The sequence below is a fragment of the Mesocricetus auratus genome, unplaced genomic scaffold, assembly GCF_017639785.1.
Source record: "Mesocricetus auratus isolate SY011 unplaced genomic scaffold, BCM_Maur_2.0 Super-Scaffold_100003, whole genome shotgun sequence".
Classification (NCBI taxonomy): domain Eukaryota; kingdom Metazoa; phylum Chordata; class Mammalia; order Rodentia; family Cricetidae; genus Mesocricetus; species Mesocricetus auratus.
This window is the reverse complement of record NW_024429188.1, coordinates 27,297,332-27,315,410: the sequence shown is the minus strand read 5'-3', so window position 1 is coordinate 27,315,410 and position 18,079 is coordinate 27,297,332. Positions and strand designations below refer to the sequence as shown.

Sequence of the window (18,079 nt, the reverse complement as noted above, 5' to 3'; positions counted from 1 at the left end):
AGTGTGTTTCTTTGGTGGGTCTTTTACTGTATAATAATCAAGTAGGTTCATTCCAGAGATGAAGGGATGGTTCAAAGACCACAAATTGTCAGTGCAATCTACCATATAAACAAACTGAAAGAAACAAAAAATACCACACATGATCATCCAATTAGATGCTAAAAGAGTAACTGAAAAAATACAGCACTGCTTCATGATAAAAGACTTATATCAGGAATAAAAGTAACATGTTAACAATAAAAAATATACACAGCAAGCTGTCAGTCAACATCGTATTAAATAGAAAGACCTCTAAGTAAGTCCACTGAAATAAAAGTCAAGGCAAGGCTGTCTACTCTCTTCATATATATTCAACATAGTACTTGAAGTTTTAGCTAGAACAATATGAAAAATGAAGTAGGTCAAGTTGATAAATCCTGAAGAGGAAGAAGTCAAAATATTGATATTTGCATGTGATATGAGAGTATACATAAGCAAACCTCCAAATTCGGTCAGGGTATACCTATAGCTGGTAAACATTTTTAGGGAAATTGCTTGATACAATATAAATTCATAATAATCAGTAGCTCTCCTATATAAAAATGATAAATGAGCAAAGAATGAAAGTATGGAAACTTCTTTTTACTCGCTACAAATAATATAAAATATATTGGTGTGATTCTAACCAAGCAAGTGAAAGACCTCATGGCAATAACTTCAAGTCTTTGAAGAAAGAAATTGAAGAAGATATCAGAAGACAGATTTCCTATGCTCAAGGATTGATGAGTTAACAGTAAAAATGGTCATCTTACCAAAAGCAATCTATAGACTCAAAGGAATCCTCTTTGAAATTGCAGCACAATTCTTCACAGAACTTTAAAGAATAATGCTCAACTCCATATTAAAAAACAAAAAAACCCAGGATAGCTAAAACAATTCTGCATAACTAAAAAGCTAATTTCAAGCTTTATTACAAAGAAATAGTATTAAAAACAACCTGTCATTGGTATAAAATAGACAGATTGATCAATGCAACCAAATGGAAGGCCAAGATTTCCCTATTTGCACATGATTTGGATAAAGAAACCAGAGAGAAATACACAGTGGAAAAAAGAAAGCATCTTCAACAAATGGTGCTAGTCTAACTGGATGCCTGTATGTAGAAAAATGCAAATAGATGCCTATTTATCACCTTGAACAAAACTTAAGTCCAAGTGGATGAAAGACCTCTACAGAAATCTCCATACACTGAACCTGATAGAAGAGAATGTAGGGAATATCCTTGAGTGCACTGGCACAGAAGATAATTTCCTGAGCAGAACATCTGTTGTGCAGACATTAAGACAAACAATTAATAAATGGGACCTCATGAAACTGAATAGCTTCTGTAATGCAAAAGACACTGCCAATAGTACAAAACAACTGCCTAAAGAATGGGAAAAGATTTCACCAACCCACATCTGACAGAGATGTGATTTAGAAAATATATCAAGAACTCAAGAAATTCGACATCAACAAAAAAATAGTGCAATTTAAAATATAACGCACAGATCTAAACACAGAATTCTTAACAGAATATTACAAAGGTTCAGAAACACTTAAAGAAATGTTCATAATCCTTAGCCTTAGCCATCAGTGCAATTTAAATTAAAACAACTCTGAGATTCCAACTTATAACTGTCACAAGGCGTAAGATAAAAAACAAACACATAAACAAAAGCACACTAGGGACGTCTCATGTGGGAGAACAGCAGTGATGAATAAGAGATGGCCTGGGCCTAGGGGACAAGTAGTGCATGCTTCAACATGTCCTTGGAAGTAGCTCAGATGATTTTGAGTGAATCCTGAATGACTTACACTGAGATGTACACTCTTGTTACTTGGTTTTGCTTTGATGTGATTGTGAAATAAAGTATTTAACTTATTTTAATTTTAGGAGAGCCACAGTTGAGAGACTGTGGACTTTTAAAGATGTTTTGAAATTTTGCAGAAACATTAGATTTTTTTAAGAGCATGAACTTTTAGAGTATTCAAATTTATAAAGAAAGTCTATGGGACTTTAAAAGATTATAATATATTGTATACTATAATATTAATATCAAGTTTTGGGGACAACAAGAAAAGAAAAAGTATGTCTATGGGATGGTGTTTGTCAAATTGACAAGGCATGAGTTTTTCTAGCTAGAGTTTGTCAACCTGAAACAAGCTAGAGACATCTCAGAGGAGAGAACCTCAATTGAGACAATGATTCCATATAAAGTGTTTGCAGGCAAGCAAGCCTGAAAGGTATTTTCTTAATTGTTGATTAATGGAGGTGGGTCCAGCCAATGTTTTTTGAATAAGAAATATCTGTTTGAAGAGCAAGCCAGTAAGGAACATTCCTCTGTGGTCTTTGAATCAGATCACAATTCTAGGTTCTTGTCTTGAGTTCCTGCCTTGGCTTCTCTAGGTGGATATAAACCCTTTCTGCTAATGCTGCTTTTGGTCAGGGTGTTTTTCAAAGCAATAGAAACCCAAATTAAGACAGCAAGTGACAATTGTTTATTCATCATTTTAACCATTTATTTATCTGAGGACAAGTACTCAGAATAGAATTTATGTGTCAACAGTATTTATTATTTGTCTGCGACAAGTAGGACAGGTAGAGTTTTCAGATAGCCATGGATGAATACATTCATCATGATATTCATGAAAGCAAGGTAGCATTAGAATCTTACTACTTTCTGTGTATTCTGTAAGACAAATATTGCAGGCACATAATTTATCATTTTCACTAAAAGCTCTTACTGGGAATGTTCCAATCTGTTCTTTGGTAAGTCCTTCAGTATGGTTATTAGGAATGTCATCATAGTTGATAAAATCAGGCAAAGTTTCCCAAGAATCACTATCTTCAGATCCTTCTTCGTTAGCAAATTGTGTTTCTTGTCTGGTCCCAAAGAGTGAGTTAGAGGATAAAACTGGTTCATTACTGCATTCATTACTTTGGAATGCAGCTGGTAAATTTGTATTGCTGAAAATGCTGCTTTCTTCTATCATGCGTGTAGGCAAAAACTGTTGACTTGGTCTTGACAAGGAAACCAATGGGCAAGTTGTACTAGAATTACTGTCACCAGAATGAACTCTTCTACTATTTTCACTTGAAAATGAGTCACAAGCTTCTAAATTATTATCAATGCAATTACCACGTTCTCCTTCAAAAATTTCTGTCATGATTTGCCCTGATGTTCCATAGGGAGCTGTAGTTACTGTAGAATCTAAACCAGTATTTGAAGTTTGAGCAACAGAAAATATTTTGGAATTCTGCATATCTGTCTGACCAGAATGTGAAGAAATATTTGTGTGTTCTTTTTCAGTTGATGTTACAGATGTAGACTGACCACCATGAGCAGTGTTCTCTATTTGTTCTCTTGTTGAAGATGACAAAGAACTTTTTGGTGTCCTAATTATTTCAAACTCACTGCACAATGGAAAACGTGACTGAAGTTGACACAACAGACAAGGCTCATCAAATTCAAGATCGGAAGAAGATTCATCTGATTCACTATAATGAGCTCCCAATAAAGCTGCAAGCTGAGTAGGTTGAGGTAGCCTACTTTTAGTCATGTCTCCAACTATCACAGCATCTGGACTCTCACTTTTGGTACATTCTCTATCTCGATTCAATATGCTGTCCATTAAAATTTCAGTTATACCTTCTCCTGGTGTTAAAGTAGACTTAGGTTGTTGATGGTCTCTTTGCTTCTGGCTGTTTCTACTCGTGTCGTGACATCCAAGTCCTGGAAGTAATGCATGGTCATTTTGTGGATTTAAGTTCTTATTATTAAAAGTAGATCTCATCCTTCCACTGATATTGTTTGTGTTACTCTTATATTCTGTTTTCCAAAACCCACACTCCACTATCTCCCTTTGTGTCCTTTTTTCAGATGGTTGAAAGAAGGTATATTGACCTCTTTCAGATTCACCACTAAGAAAAACATCTGAAGTCTTTGCTCCACCTGTAAATACAAAGTGAAAGTTAGTCAGAAAGGAGTTGTCAAAATTAGAACAAATGCTGTTTTGACACTGTTCCAAAAAGAAAAGAAGCACCCAAAGATTCGCATATTTAAATCTGAATTTAATTCATATTTCAAAGAGAATCAGTACTTTTGTAAAGTATAAAAATCTGAACTTACAAGTAAAGGTAAGAGAATGCCAAACTACTGTTGAAATAGCTTATTCTAGATGAATTTATGTAAATTTAAAGTGAGTCAGAGGGCACTGCTGTTCAATGTTTCAGAATCATATATATCACCATGGAGAGGAATCTAATAAAGATACGAATACAACCAAACTAATAATAGTTATAAAAATTCAAAAAAAGATTTAAAACAATTTTTCTTATGTTATGCACATGTGCATATGCCTGTTTGAGCATATACCATATGTTTGCAGATGCCTCATGTAGTTACCAGTAATCAGATCTCCTGGATCTAGATTCACAGGCAGTTGTGAGATAACCAAAATTTTGGAAAAAATTGAACACAGTTCCTTTGGAAGAATACAAGTTGAAATTTACTGCTGAGCCATCTTCACAGTCTCAAAGAAAAGTTCTACTCAAGATACAACACTAATATTGACGTTAAGATTTATTCATATTTTATTACTTATTATTGTGTAACTTCATTTCTAGGCTCATGGATTGCATGCTTTCATTGGAAATGTAAGAAGCCATCTTAAGAAAATAAAACATTATAGTTTGTATTTTTTACATAGTAATATTAATTTGCACCCAGAGAGAAAAACACCAGTTCTTAGTATCAAGTATGTTTTTTAAGTGAAGCACCAACCGTAGTGACGGTCGTCTGCATGAATTGGGAGACATTCTTTTTTGAAAAGATGATTGGCACCATTCTTGGCCTTGTCATACTGTGTAGAATTAACATAAACACATATATTACCTGTATACTACTCATTATCACAACCAAAACTGCTTTGCAGATACTAGCAGATGACTATGGTGTGGAGAACAGAATTATGCAAAACTTAATTTGTTGATGTAGATTTTCTTTTTTATCACTTCTCAAAAGAAGAAAGACAATGGACCAACAAACATATGAAAAATGGTGAATATCATTTGCCATTAGGTACTTAAGTGCATATCAAAATTATAATTAGATGGATGCTCTCTTACTACCGTGCAATATTTTACAACCACTGTTGCTATTATTAATTAAAAGAGCATACATTTTATAATTTATAATGGAGAAGAAACAAAATAATAGAGCCTCACTCTAACACAACCTTTATTGTTTATGGTGTTTTGATAACATTCTTGTTGGAAAAGTCTAAAAAAAGCTCTATAGTTTGCACCTCAGATCTTGTATGTTGAGAAAATGTGCTACTAATTTCTAGAAACTATCACAGCCTCATTTACTGTAAGATACTCAAAACACTCAGACAATGTGTTATACAGAAATTTCCAATGTACTGAATTCAGAGAATTCAATGGTTACTGACATCTATTCCAATCGTTGACTTGTGGAAGTCTGGGGTTCCTCCTCGTTCTTTTCTGAGGTCTATTATATACCCTCACTATTTCAGGTTCATCTTCTTTTGATTCACCTGCTTGTGCCAAAATTGATTCAGACTGTGGATATTCCCTTTGCCTCTGGTTATATTCCATAAGTTCTCCTGCAAAATTTGCAAACAATAGTGTTTCATGCAGTTGAGTTTGTATCATACAGGTTAACACTTAACTTGCTACATATACTGGGAGGGTTTGAATTTCTGTGAAGTTTGGATTGGTGTGCTTTTAGTTCACTTTAAGATGTATTTTAATAATATAAGGAAAGAGATTAGCCGGACTCTTAAAAAATACCATTAGGCACATACTACAAATGATTGCCCATTCCTGTGACTAACAAATAGGACAAGACTAGTAAGGAACTCCAAAATGGAGAGCCAGCATATAACAGTGCTTTGAAGTATTGCTTCAAACATAGTGATAAAAAGGGACAAAGCAGATGGTAGAACACACCCAGTCAAGAACTGGTACAGTTTCCAGTGAACAAGTGCTGAATAATGAGTGAGTAGCTATCCAGTAATGCCAGTGATTGCTGAAAAACATGGCTGTTAGTTGCCAAGAAGAAAAATGAACAGTTCATTCCTACACACTCATTTCCTTTTGGGGCTACTTTTAATGTGAAGTCAGTACAACTAAGAGGTTAGGAGATTGAGCTCAAGATGAGTAGTGAGTCTCAAAAATGTGTACAGTATACTTAAGTGCGAGGAAAATTGCAGATGAAAGGTAGAGTAGAGTCCCTGTGGTATATGTACTAGCATAGAGATTGGGGAAGAACAAAATTAAAAAATAACAGAAATAATACAGACTTTAAAAACACATTTAACCCTGCATACATAACAATAGAGATTGGTAGTGCAATGAAATAGCAAATTTGTCACTCTAAATACTTGCCCAGAAAATCTTTGTTTTTAGTATTTTATAGGAATAGATTCAAGAAGCCATTTTCAATATGGTTGCTTATACAAGATGCATAATAACTTCAACAGTACACATGGCAATGGGATAGAGTAAGCCTTTAAGGTTCCATCCCTAGAATGAAGAGCTAGAGACAGTGAATGGATGTTGAGAGTGTGGATAGTTAGGTTCTTACAGGCATGGGAACCCCCTCATAGGTCATCCAATCCACAATCCAAAGTAGCCAGCCATATACACTTGAACATATGAGCAAAAAATATATATTTTTTCACATTTTTATTTTTTATTATTTTATGTAAATTAGAAACAAGATTGTTTTATATGTCAATCACATTTCCCTCTCTATCCCCCCTCCCCTGGCCCCCACTAACTCCCTATTCCATCCTCTTTCTGTTCCCCAGGGAGGGTGAGGCTTTCCATTGTGGATCTTCAAAGTCTGTCATAAAATTAATTTATATAATATACTGCAGAAATCATTGTCCTTTTCCACTTTCATTATGGAGGAGAAAGAAAATGAAAGTGAAGTGGATTACAACAATTGACAAGCATATCAGAATGTAAGTATACAAAGAATATAAAATATAAAGATGTATTTTATAAGATGAAATGAATCCTTTCTCCCCAATTCACTTTTGGTCATGGTGTTGCAGAGGAGCAATAACCTAATGAAGACAGGCAGCCATCAGAATTTTTTTCACTTTTAATGACTAATTAAGCCTTAAGAAAGAAAAGAGATACACTTTGAATGCTAAATCTCATTAGCAATTGAACAAATAGTAGTACCGATGAAATGCTCACAGAAGACATATTTGTGGTAATTTTCCATATGTTTGTTAAATTTTGATGATTGTGAGTTGACATAAAATGCCTGTAATACCAATTCAACACATTGGACCTAACATAGTATTTAACAGGGTATGTTCAAGAATCTAAAGAATTCTTGTATTTTCGGTTGGATTCATACAATACCACTTTCATGATGAAAATTGTTTTAATCACCCTTGGCAAGACAGTAATAATCCAATATCTTACACTTTGAGAGAAATGTAGCTTCTATGGTTGGAACCATTTCAGAATAAGCAATACTGAATTTATGCCAAAATAATTCCACTGGGGATGTTTCCTTAGCATTTGTGAAACTAGGTTATATAACATGTTTTTACATTGTTTAAGATGTACATCTGACTCTTAAAAAGTGAACATATATGCAAAAATTATGACTATTATTAAACAGCATAGAGTATTATCAAAATTATATGGATATATATAAAATTCCATTGAAAATGGCTGTCAAAAGTTAATGAACACTCTTTCTTGTAACACATTCTACACAACAGTCATTCTTTGTTGGAGAAATTTAAAAAAAATAACATTTTACTCTGTGAATTCAGTGCTGACTTGCATCAGGTCCAAAGAAAACATTAATTCCACAAACTCTAAAAGGTAGTCAAAATATCTGGAAATGAACCCAACCTGAACTATAGTGGGATTTCTGGCCGGTTGATAAAAGCCAGCATACCTAAAGAATTTGTGAACACAGTTCCCTGGCTACCAAAAGCAGTAGTTTCCATTACCTCTAGCAGAAGGTTCGTATCACTCTTAATTCAGTATATCAAGGTGTGAGTTAGTCCCCACATTAGTATTCTGGCCATTCACTCCCCAGCAAATGATCCTAATTGTAATCTGGCTATTCTCACTCTTCTGCTCTCCTGTTCCTGCTATTCTCACTTTGCTTTCTCTATTTTCTATCATTTACTATTCCTCCATCTCTCACAGAGAGCCGTGCCTGTGTCCAGTATGCTGGCAATGTTTTCCACGTTTCTAAAGTCTCTGATTGCTCTGTCTCTAATATAAATAAAACCTTTCCATACAATGGAGCAATCATGTTTTCAGTTTATACAACTTACTTTCCATCCATCGTCTTTCTCTCCAATTATCTAGACTTCTCTGTCTTCTTCTTGTCTGAATTCTGGTGGATGTAACTTCCATCAGTGTGTCAGTTGCATTTCCTTCTGATATATTTGACCTTCTAAACATAGACTTAGATCCAGAATTTTCCACTTGCCTCTGGTTCTTCTTCATATTTTGTTCTCCAAGAAGTCTTGCAAAAAATAAATGGTCATGTGTTAGAGCTGGGTTCTCATAATTATCATTAACACTCTCTCTTTCCATGAAATTATAACCTTGTGACTTATTCAGAGATGTTTCTTCCCAAGAACAGAGTTCTCTTTGTTCTTCTTCTGCCATAACTTCATGTTGAATGAAAGGAGTCGGCTGGTAACTATCAATATCATAAGGAAACATATCATGCAAATGATCTTCTTTACCTGATACAACAAAATGGGAAGAAGTAAGAAGTGATTACAAATGAGACCCATCACAGCAGTATTTATTCCTGGCATACAGAAGGACTCTGGGAACCCATTCCACGTGGAAGGATGCTCTCTTAGCCTGGACACATGGAGAAGAACCTGGGCCCTTCCGAGGATGATGTGACAGACTCTGAAATTCCCTCATGGAGGCTCTTGCCCTCCCTGGGGAGCAGAGGGGGGATGGAGTGGGGGTGAGGAGTTGGGAGGATTGGGGGATGGGGGAGGAGGGGAGGAAGAGGGAACTGAAATTTACATGCGTAAAAAGTTAAATAAAAGTATATATATATGATAAAATTAAAAAATAAAACCCATCATAAAACATTTCTCAAAATCTTTGTTTTATGAACTAGGTCTTCTGTATGTGTTTTATGCCTGTTAGCTTGGTAATTTTGTGAGAATCCTAACAGTGGGAACAAGTTCATCGCTGACTTTTTTGCCTATGCATGTGCCTCTTTCACTCCTACTGGATTCCTTGTCAAGCTTCAATAGGAGGGCTTTTGAATTGTTTTATTGTGTTTTCTTTTGTTGTGCTTGGTTGTTGTCTCTTGGAGGAATGCTCCTTTCTTAATGAGCAAAGTGGATCTGGAGGAGAGGGGAGGAGGGATGGATCTAGGTAGAATCAAGGGAGGTGAAATTGGCTCTGATGTATTGATGAGAGAAGAATCCATTTCCAGTAAAAATAAAGCACATGAAGAGGAGCCTGAAGAGTTAGATATTTCATGAACATTTAATATTTTCAAAATCAGTACAGTTGGCAATGGCACAATCTAGATTTAAAAGTAAGAAAAAGATAATTCAGATTCTTGTTGGAAAGCTTAACATTTTCTTAGATAAATTTAGGAACATCTTAGAGAAAAGCAGAAAACGTCTTTTTAAATAACCTCCTTAGGAATTATCATTAGTCAGTTTCTTTTAGTCCTTGGTAAAGATACTGAAATGATCAAACAAATATATAGCAGTAGATCCAATAATAGTATTTTCGTTCAAATATCAATTTTATCTGATGTTCATTAACTTATGATTTATTTCTAGGGTCTTGAGTGATATACCTTTGAGAATGCACGGGATTGTTTGAAGTATAAGTCTACTGAAACTTGTAAATAAAAAAATGGGTTTAAAATAACATAAATAACTCATATAGTTGCCAGGAATTTGAGTTGGCCTGAAATGTAGAACCAGATAAAATTAGCACGGTAATCCATTGTACTGCATATAATATCCCAATAAAAAACTAAAGTATTACAGGAGAATAGTGTAGGTGAGTGCACAGTGAGGAAACCAATGAAGTGATCACTGGGGAGAAGGCAGATGAAGGAGAGAACAATCAAAGTTATTGGGAATGCCAACTGGTGAACTCCAGGCCTGTCTCTTTGTAGCAGAGAAAATAGCAAAAATGGTGGGACAGTCCTGGAAGTTATAAGTTATTGCGGAGGAAGGAGGGCTGCCTACCTGTAACAGCCTGGGAACTAACATAGTGGAAGAGTAATGGGGGAGGTGAGAAATGCCAGAAGGCTACTTTAGCTGCTTTGCTATTCATAACAGGTATATGTTACCATGAACCAGAGGAGCCTGAAAGTTAATTTTTGGCTTTGATATGTAACCACATGTATATGCCAAGGGAAGTGCCACTTTCTTGTGACAGAAACATATTTTACTGGCTCCTGAAGAATGCAAACTGGAGGCTTTATCTTTTCATCAGCAATCATTTTAGCAGTCTCAGAGGCAAGACTGCCATTTTGGGATTGCCATAGTCTTTTGAGTAATTGGGATTCCCTTTTGACCTGACAGCTAGTAGACTTTTCATTGCATGCATATAATAGCATGTTCAAGGACCAAAGTATTTTACTCAAACTTTGTTACATTGTAGAATTTCTTATTTCCCATTGGAAGAGAAACAGTTGTCTTGAGGCTAGAGCAAGGTTTCTCAACATAATCAATATTGATTTGGGGGATCAGGTGGCTTTATTTGGAAGTTGCCTTGAATGTCAAATGGTATTTGGTGGAACTCCTAGAGTTTCATCACTGGGATATTAATTTAGGCCTGGGACATTTATTACTGTAATCCCATCCTCAACTCACAATCATTTAAGAATTGTTAGTATATGCCTACTATAGAAAAAATACTGTTCTCCACTGAGACTTTTAATTAAGACTATGCAACATTTGTGGGGTTTTTTTTGGTTTTTCGCGACAAGGCTTCTCTGAGGCTTTGGAGGCTGTCCTGGACCTCACTCTGTAGACCAGGCTGGCCTCGAACTCACAGAGATCCGCCTGCCTCGGCCTCCCGAGGGCTGGGATTAAAGGAGTGCGCCACCAACGCCCGGCTCGCAACATTTGTGTTTTCTTTTGAAGATGCTATGTTTATGAATTCTCAGAAGAAGAAATATACAGTTCAGCTAACATATTAAAAGTAATATGTAATTTTATACATTGGGGAAGTACACATCAAAATTATACAAAAATGCCACTTCATGCTGTGTGTACTGGCTACCACACAAATATACCATTTCCTATGTTCATATCGAATAGTTCTGTCTGAGAAATTTCTACTGAAAAGATATTCTTTCTTATAGAAACTTTAACAAATTTGCTAATGCTAGAGTCTTCATCTAGTAGTTGATAGAAACAGAAACATATACCCACAGCTAAACACTGAGCTATACTCTTCAAATCCAGTTGCAAAAGGGGGAAGTGATGAGCAAAGGGGGCAGACCAGGCTGCAAAAACCCACAAAAACAGTTGACCTGAACAATGGGGAGCTCATGGAACCCAGACTGATAGATGGGAAACCAGGATAGTACTGTTCCAGACCCCTGATTGTATGTGTCAGTTAGGAGGCCTGGGCAATCTATGGGGCCTCTGGCAGTGGATCAGTATTTATCCCTACTATACAAATGGAGTTTGGCAGCCCATTCAACATAGAGGAAATCTCTCCCAGCCTAGACACACAGGGGAGGGCTTAGGCCCTGTTCCAAATGATATGATAGACTTTGAAGATCCCATATGGAAGACCTCACCCTCCCAGGGGAGCAGAAAGGGGATTGTATTAGGGGTTGTTGGGGGCAGAAGAGTAGGGGGGAGAGGGAACTTGGATTGACATGTAAAACAAGCTTGTTTCTAATGTAAATAAAAAAAGAAAGAAAACACCTAAAATTTTTGCTGATTGGAAACTCATTGAATTCTTGGCATCTCATTGTGTTCAGTTCAACCTATATCTCATTCACATTTGTGGTAAGACTTTCAGAGGTCTTATGCCATTCATCATCAAAATTTATAAAAGATTTAAATAAGTAAATCTTGAGGTCACTTAATTTCAATCCATCAATCAACAATGTTGAGGTCTTATTTCTTCTTGTCTGTTGACAACTAGGTTAACTGAAATCCGTGCTTTGGTTTTAGTCCTTGTGATATGTATGTATCCAAAAATTTAGATTCAGAATGTGGATTTTCTATTTGTCTCTGGTTGGATTCGAAAATTATGTCTTGTAATATTCCACAGAAATGGAAAATGCTCATTTCATGGGCATTGATTTCATTTAGTAAACTTAACACTTGCCACACTATGGACATCTCAACTGATTGAATTACTCTAATTTTTTAGATATTATAGAAGTCCAATGCGCTATCCATTGCGTGACAGAGCCTAATTTTTTAGATAATATATACAGAGTTCATGTTTATAGAGTTTTTCTCAATCTGTAAAATCTATATTTTTAAAATTTATTTTAAAAGAGTCAATAAATTTATAAAAATAAAGGGAATCAGTAGAAACCACAAACATTTTTACCATTTTCACGGAATTATATACCATTGTGATAGGTATTCCAAAAAATTCTTACAGCTTTCAATATATTGATTCACATGACCAAATAATTGTACTGCAGTTAATATTTACTGCTAGTGTTTAGCTAAAATACATTATTGTCATTTTCATTAATATATAACGTTCCTTCCTTGTTATGGTCTTAAATATGCAGGATTCTTTTAAGTTATGAATATTTTAGATACTGGCAAAATGAAACAATTTGTGAAGGTTTGAAATAATTTGAATAAATCTTAACACGAAAAGAATTTTGAATTTAGATGAATTCCTTTTTAGTCTCAATGATTAGATTAAACATACATTTAAATTCAGGTAAAGGCATGCAAAACCACCCAACTATTTCAGTAGATTCTTCCTTGGATGTATATGAGTCTGTGTATAAGAACAAAGTTTTAGGCACTGCAGTTCCCATGCAGTTGGGAGCCAACCCACCAAGAGACTACCAGCATCCTAGCCCCTTTCTCTGCCCACGGGACTAGGAAGCCTGGACCTGTTTCCGGGCCACCATCCAGTGAACTGCCCAGAAGCACCTGAGACCTGGGGACTGCACACTGTAGATCCCATCCAGATGGGATCCAGCCTAAATAGAGACTGCCAGTGTCCTTGTCCCTTTTTCTACCCGTGGGACAGGAGATGTAAACATGGGCCTGTTTCCGGCCCTCATTCCAGTAGCCTGTGCAGAACAAGGTACACCCCACTCTGAGATTGCCAAGGCCCCGGTATTAGGAATAGCGCAATCCACAAGAAAAGGAGAGCCACCAGATTATTGGACCTGCTTGCACTCAGCGGAAGGGCATCCTGGTCCCGTACACACAAAGAGAGGAAGAGACTCTGCACCCACTGCAGGAAGGGATGGGAAGGAGACAATATAAAAACATAATGAGCAACAGAAAAACCAACATGAAACCTCCAGAGTCTAGACACCCAACACCAGTAAGACTTGAACATCCCAATGCAGATGAAGCAGAAGAGAATGACTTTAAAAACAACTTCATGAAAATGATAGAGGCAGTCAAAGAGGAGATGAGAAAATCCATTAAAAACGGAAGAAAAAGCAGACTAAAAATTTCAAGAAATGTAGGAAAAGACGAAGCAAAAATTGCAAGAAACAATTCAAACAGTGCAATGGATGAAAGCTTAAAAAGAGAGAATAATGAAAAGCACAGTCTGAGGGAATGCTGGAAATAGACAAGCAGAGAAAATGGTCAGGTACTACAGATGCAAGCATAACCAAAAGAATTCAAGACATGGAAAAGAGAATGTCAGGCATTGAAGATACACTAGGAGAAATAGATTAATTGACCAAAGAAAATCTTAAATGCAACAAATCCCTAACAGTAAATATCCAGGGAATATGGGACACCATGAGAAGATAAAGCCTAAAAATAATAGGTATAGAAGTAGGTGAAGAAACCCACCTCAAAGGGGCAGACAATGTATTTAACACAATCATAGAAGAAAACTATCCTAAGCTAAAGAAAGACATGCCAATGAAAGTATAAGAAGCTTACATAAGCCCAAATATAGTGGGCCACAAAAAGTCCCCTCGCCACATAATAATCAAGACCCAGAACATACAGAAGAAAGAAAGAATATTAAGAGAAGCTAAGGAAAAATATCAAGTAACATATAAAAGCAAACCAATCAGAATTACACCTGACTTCTCCAAGGAAACTCTGAAAGTCAGAAGGTCCTGGATAGATATTCTATCAACACTAAGAGACCATGGACGCTAGGCCAGACTACTATATGCAGCAAAGCTCTCAATCACTATAGATGGAGAAAACAAGATATTCCATGACAAAACAAGATTTAAACAATGCATATCCACTAATCTAGACCTATAGAAAGTTCTGGAAGGAAAACTCCAACCCAAGGAAGTTAACTACAACCAGAAAAACATAGGCAGTAGATAATCCCACTTTACCAACAGCCAAAAGAATAAAGTGGTAAAAAACCACACACTATTCCACCACCGCCGCCAACTACAAAACAAAGAATAATGGACAAGCAATGGTCATTAATATTCCTCAATATTAATGATCTGTACTCTCCCATAAAAAGACACAGGCTAACAGAATGGATTCTAAGACAGAATCCATCCTTCTTCTACATAAAAAGATACACCTCAGCTTCAAAGACAGATGTGACCTCAGAGTTAAGGGTTGGGAAAGATTTTCCAATCAAATGGACCCAAGAGTGAAGTGGGGGTAACAATCCTAATAACTAACAAATTAGACATTAAACTATAATCAGTCAAAAGAGATGAAAGAGATCATTTCATATTCATCACAGGAGAAATCCACCAAGATGAAGTCTCAATTCTGAACATGTATGCCCAAATAAAAGGCATCCACATTTGTAAGAGAAACATTACTAAAACTTAAATCACACATAAAACAGCACACACTTTTAATGCAAGAATTCAAAATCACACTCTCACCACTAGACAGGACTACTAGACAGAAACTTAAAAAAGAAACAAAGGACCCAATAGAAGCCATGAGCCAATTGGGTTTAACAGATGTCTGTAGAACATTCCGTCTAAACACAAAAGAATATACCTTCTTATCAGCACCATATGGAACCTTCTCATAAATCGACCACGTACTTCGCAACACAGCAAACCTCAACAGTTACAAAAAAGTTGGAATAACTCCATGTATCTTATCAGACCACCATGTTTTAAAGTTAGAATTCAACAACAACTCAAATTGCAGAAAACCTAGAAGCACATGGAAAGTGAATAATGCGCAATTGCACCATTCCTGGGTACAGGAAGAAATAAAAAAAAATTAAAAACTTCCTAGAATTCAAAGAGAATGAAGACTCAACATACACAAACTATGGGACACTTTGAAAGCAGTGCTAAGAGGAAAGTTCATAGCACTAAGTGCCCACATTGAGAAACTGGAGAAAAGTCACACTAGAGAATTAACAACACAACTGAAATCTCTAGAACAGGGATGGTTCAATACACGAAAATCCATCAATGTAACCCACCATATAAACAAGTTTAGAAACAAAAATCACTTGATCATCTCACTAGATGCTGAAAAAGCCTTTGACAAAACACAAGACCCCTTCATGATAAAAGTCTCAGAGAGATCAGGGATGACAGAAACATGCCTAAACATAATAAAAGCTATATATAGCAAAACAACAGCCAACTTCAAACTAAATGAAGAGAAAATCAACGTGATTCCTCTAAAATCAGGAACAATACAAGGCTGTCCCCTTTCTCCATTCCTCTTCAATATTGTACTTGATGTTCTAGCTAGAGCAATAAGACAACAAAAGGAGATCAAGGGGATACAAATTGGAAAGGAAGAGGTCAAACTTTCACTATTTGCAGATGATATGCTAGTTTACATAAGTGAGCAGAAAATCTTTCCCGGGGAACTCTTGCGAATGCTAAACACCTTCATCAAACTGGCAGGATACAAGATCAACTCAAAAGAAAAAGTAGCCATACTATATATAGACAATAAAAGGGCTGAGAAAGAAATCAAGGAAACATCACATCACCATTTATAATTGCCAGAAACAACATTAAATAATGTGGGGTAATGCTAACCAAACAACTGAAACACCTGTATAGCAAGAACTTTGAGTATTTAAAGAAAAAAATTAAAGAACACACCAGAAAATGGAAAGGTCTCCCAAGCTCTTGGATAAGAAGGATCAACGAAATTAAAATGGCAATCTTGCAAAAAGCAAGCTACACATTCAATGCAATCCCCATCAAAACCCCAGCACAATTCTTCACAGACCTAGAAAGAACAATAATCATTTTGTATGGAAGAACAAAAGACCCAGGATAGCTAAAACAACCCTGTTCAACAAGGCAACGTCCGGAGGCACCACCATGCCTGACCTCAAGCTCTATTATAGAGCTATAGTCCTGAAAACAGCTTGGTATTGAAGCAAAAATAGACAGGTAGACCATTGGAATTTAAATGAACACCCTGATATTATCCCACACACCTTTGGACTCCTGATTTTTGACAAAGAAGCTAAAATTATACAATGGAAAAAAGAAAGCATCTTCAACAAATTGATGCTGATATAACTGGAGGCTTGCATGTAGAAGAATGCAGACAGATCCATGCCTATTGTCATGCCCAATACTTAAGGCCGAAAAGATCAAAGCCCTCAACATCAATCCAGCCACACTGAGCCTCTTAGAAGAGAAAGTGGGAAGTATCCTTGAATGAATTGGTACAGGAGACTGCTTCCTGAACATAACACCAGTAGCACGACACTGAGATAAATGGTACCTCCTGAAACTGACAAGCTTCTGTAAGGCAAAGGACACAATCAACAAGACAAAAGGCAGCCCACAGAATGGGAAAAGATATTCACTAAGGCCACATGTGACAGAGGGCTGATCTCCAAAATTTACAAAGAACTCAAGAAGCAAGTCTCCAAACACCAAAGGATTCAATTAAAAAGTGTGGTACAGAACTACATAGAGAATTCTCAATAGAGGAGTCTAAAATGGCTGACAGACACCTAAGAAAGTGCTCAACATACTTAGCCATCCAGGAAATGCGAATCAAAACAACTCTGAGATACTATCTCACTCCTGTCAGAATGGCTAAATTCAAAAACACCAATGACAGTTTATGCTGGAGACATTGCGGAGAAATGGGAACACTCCTCCACTGCTGTGGGGAGTGGAAGCTCATACAGCCACTTTGGAAATCAGTATGGAGATTCCTGAGGAAAATGGGAATCAATCTACCACAAGATCTATTACTCTTAGGCATTTACCCAAAAGATGCACATTCATACAACAAGGACATCTGCTCCATTATATTCATAGTAGCATTACTTGCAATAGCCAGAACCTGGAAGTAACCTACATACACTCAGCTGAACAATTGATAGAGAAAATGTGGTACATTTGCAAAGTGGAGAACTACTCATTGTAAAAAGCAATGGAATCTTGAAATTTGCAGGCAAATGGATAGCACTAGAAGAAACCATCCTGAGTGTGGTAACCCATACACAAAAAGACAAACATGGTATGTACTTACTCATGTATGGGTTTTAGACATGGACTCGAGGATTGCCAGCCTACAATCCCACCGTTAGACAACCTGGGAAACAGGGAACACCCTATGAGAGATATGCATGGCACTCCAGAGAAGGGGCATGGGACAGCATCTCCTGACCAGTTTGGTAGGATGTGGTGAGGGTATAGGTAGCTGGGAAAATAGAGGGGAGAAGAGGAGGGGAGAGAAGGACACGGGGGAGCAGGAAGGTTGAGTTGGTGGAAGAATACAGGAGAGCAGGATGGGAGAAGCCATAATAGAGGAAGTCATTATAGGTTTGAGGAGTGCTCTGACACTAGTGAGATTTCCAGTGATCTATAATGATGACACCAAATGACAAACTAAGCAATAGTGGAGAGGCTAACTT

General features: G+C 36.5%; 1 protein-coding gene across 1 annotated transcript; it reads right to left on the bottom strand.

Moving 5' to 3' along the window:
• Nucleotides 1–2,531: 2,531 nt before the first annotated feature.
• On the bottom strand, nt 2,532–8,769 carry LOC121139822 (E3 ubiquitin-protein ligase RNF12-A-like). The gene is made up of 3 exons (XM_040743822.1): nt 8,365–8,769; nt 5,476–5,649; nt 2,532–3,974 (listed from the first exon to the last, which is right to left on the bottom strand). The coding sequence occupies exons 1-3, from the start codon at nt 8,759–8,761 to the stop codon at nt 2,575–2,577; spliced, it is 1,971 nt and encodes a 656-aa protein (XP_040599756.1). The 5' UTR covers nt 8,762–8,769; the 3' UTR covers nt 2,532–2,574.
• Between the last annotated feature and the right edge of the window lie 9,310 nt (nt 8,770–18,079).

Coding starts and splice junctions, on each gene's coding strand:
- LOC121139822 (XM_040743822.1), bottom strand. CDS start 8,761: ATGTTTCCTTATGATATTGATAGTTACCAGCCGACTCCTTTCATTCAA. Junction 5,650..8,364: donor AGAAAGACGATGGATGGAAA/GTAAGTTGTATA, acceptor CAAATTTTGCAG/GAGAACTTATGGAATATAAC. Junction 3,975..5,475: donor AGTCAACGATTGGAATAGAT/GTCAGTAACCAT, acceptor TTGTATTTACAG/GTGGAGCAAAGACTTCAGAT.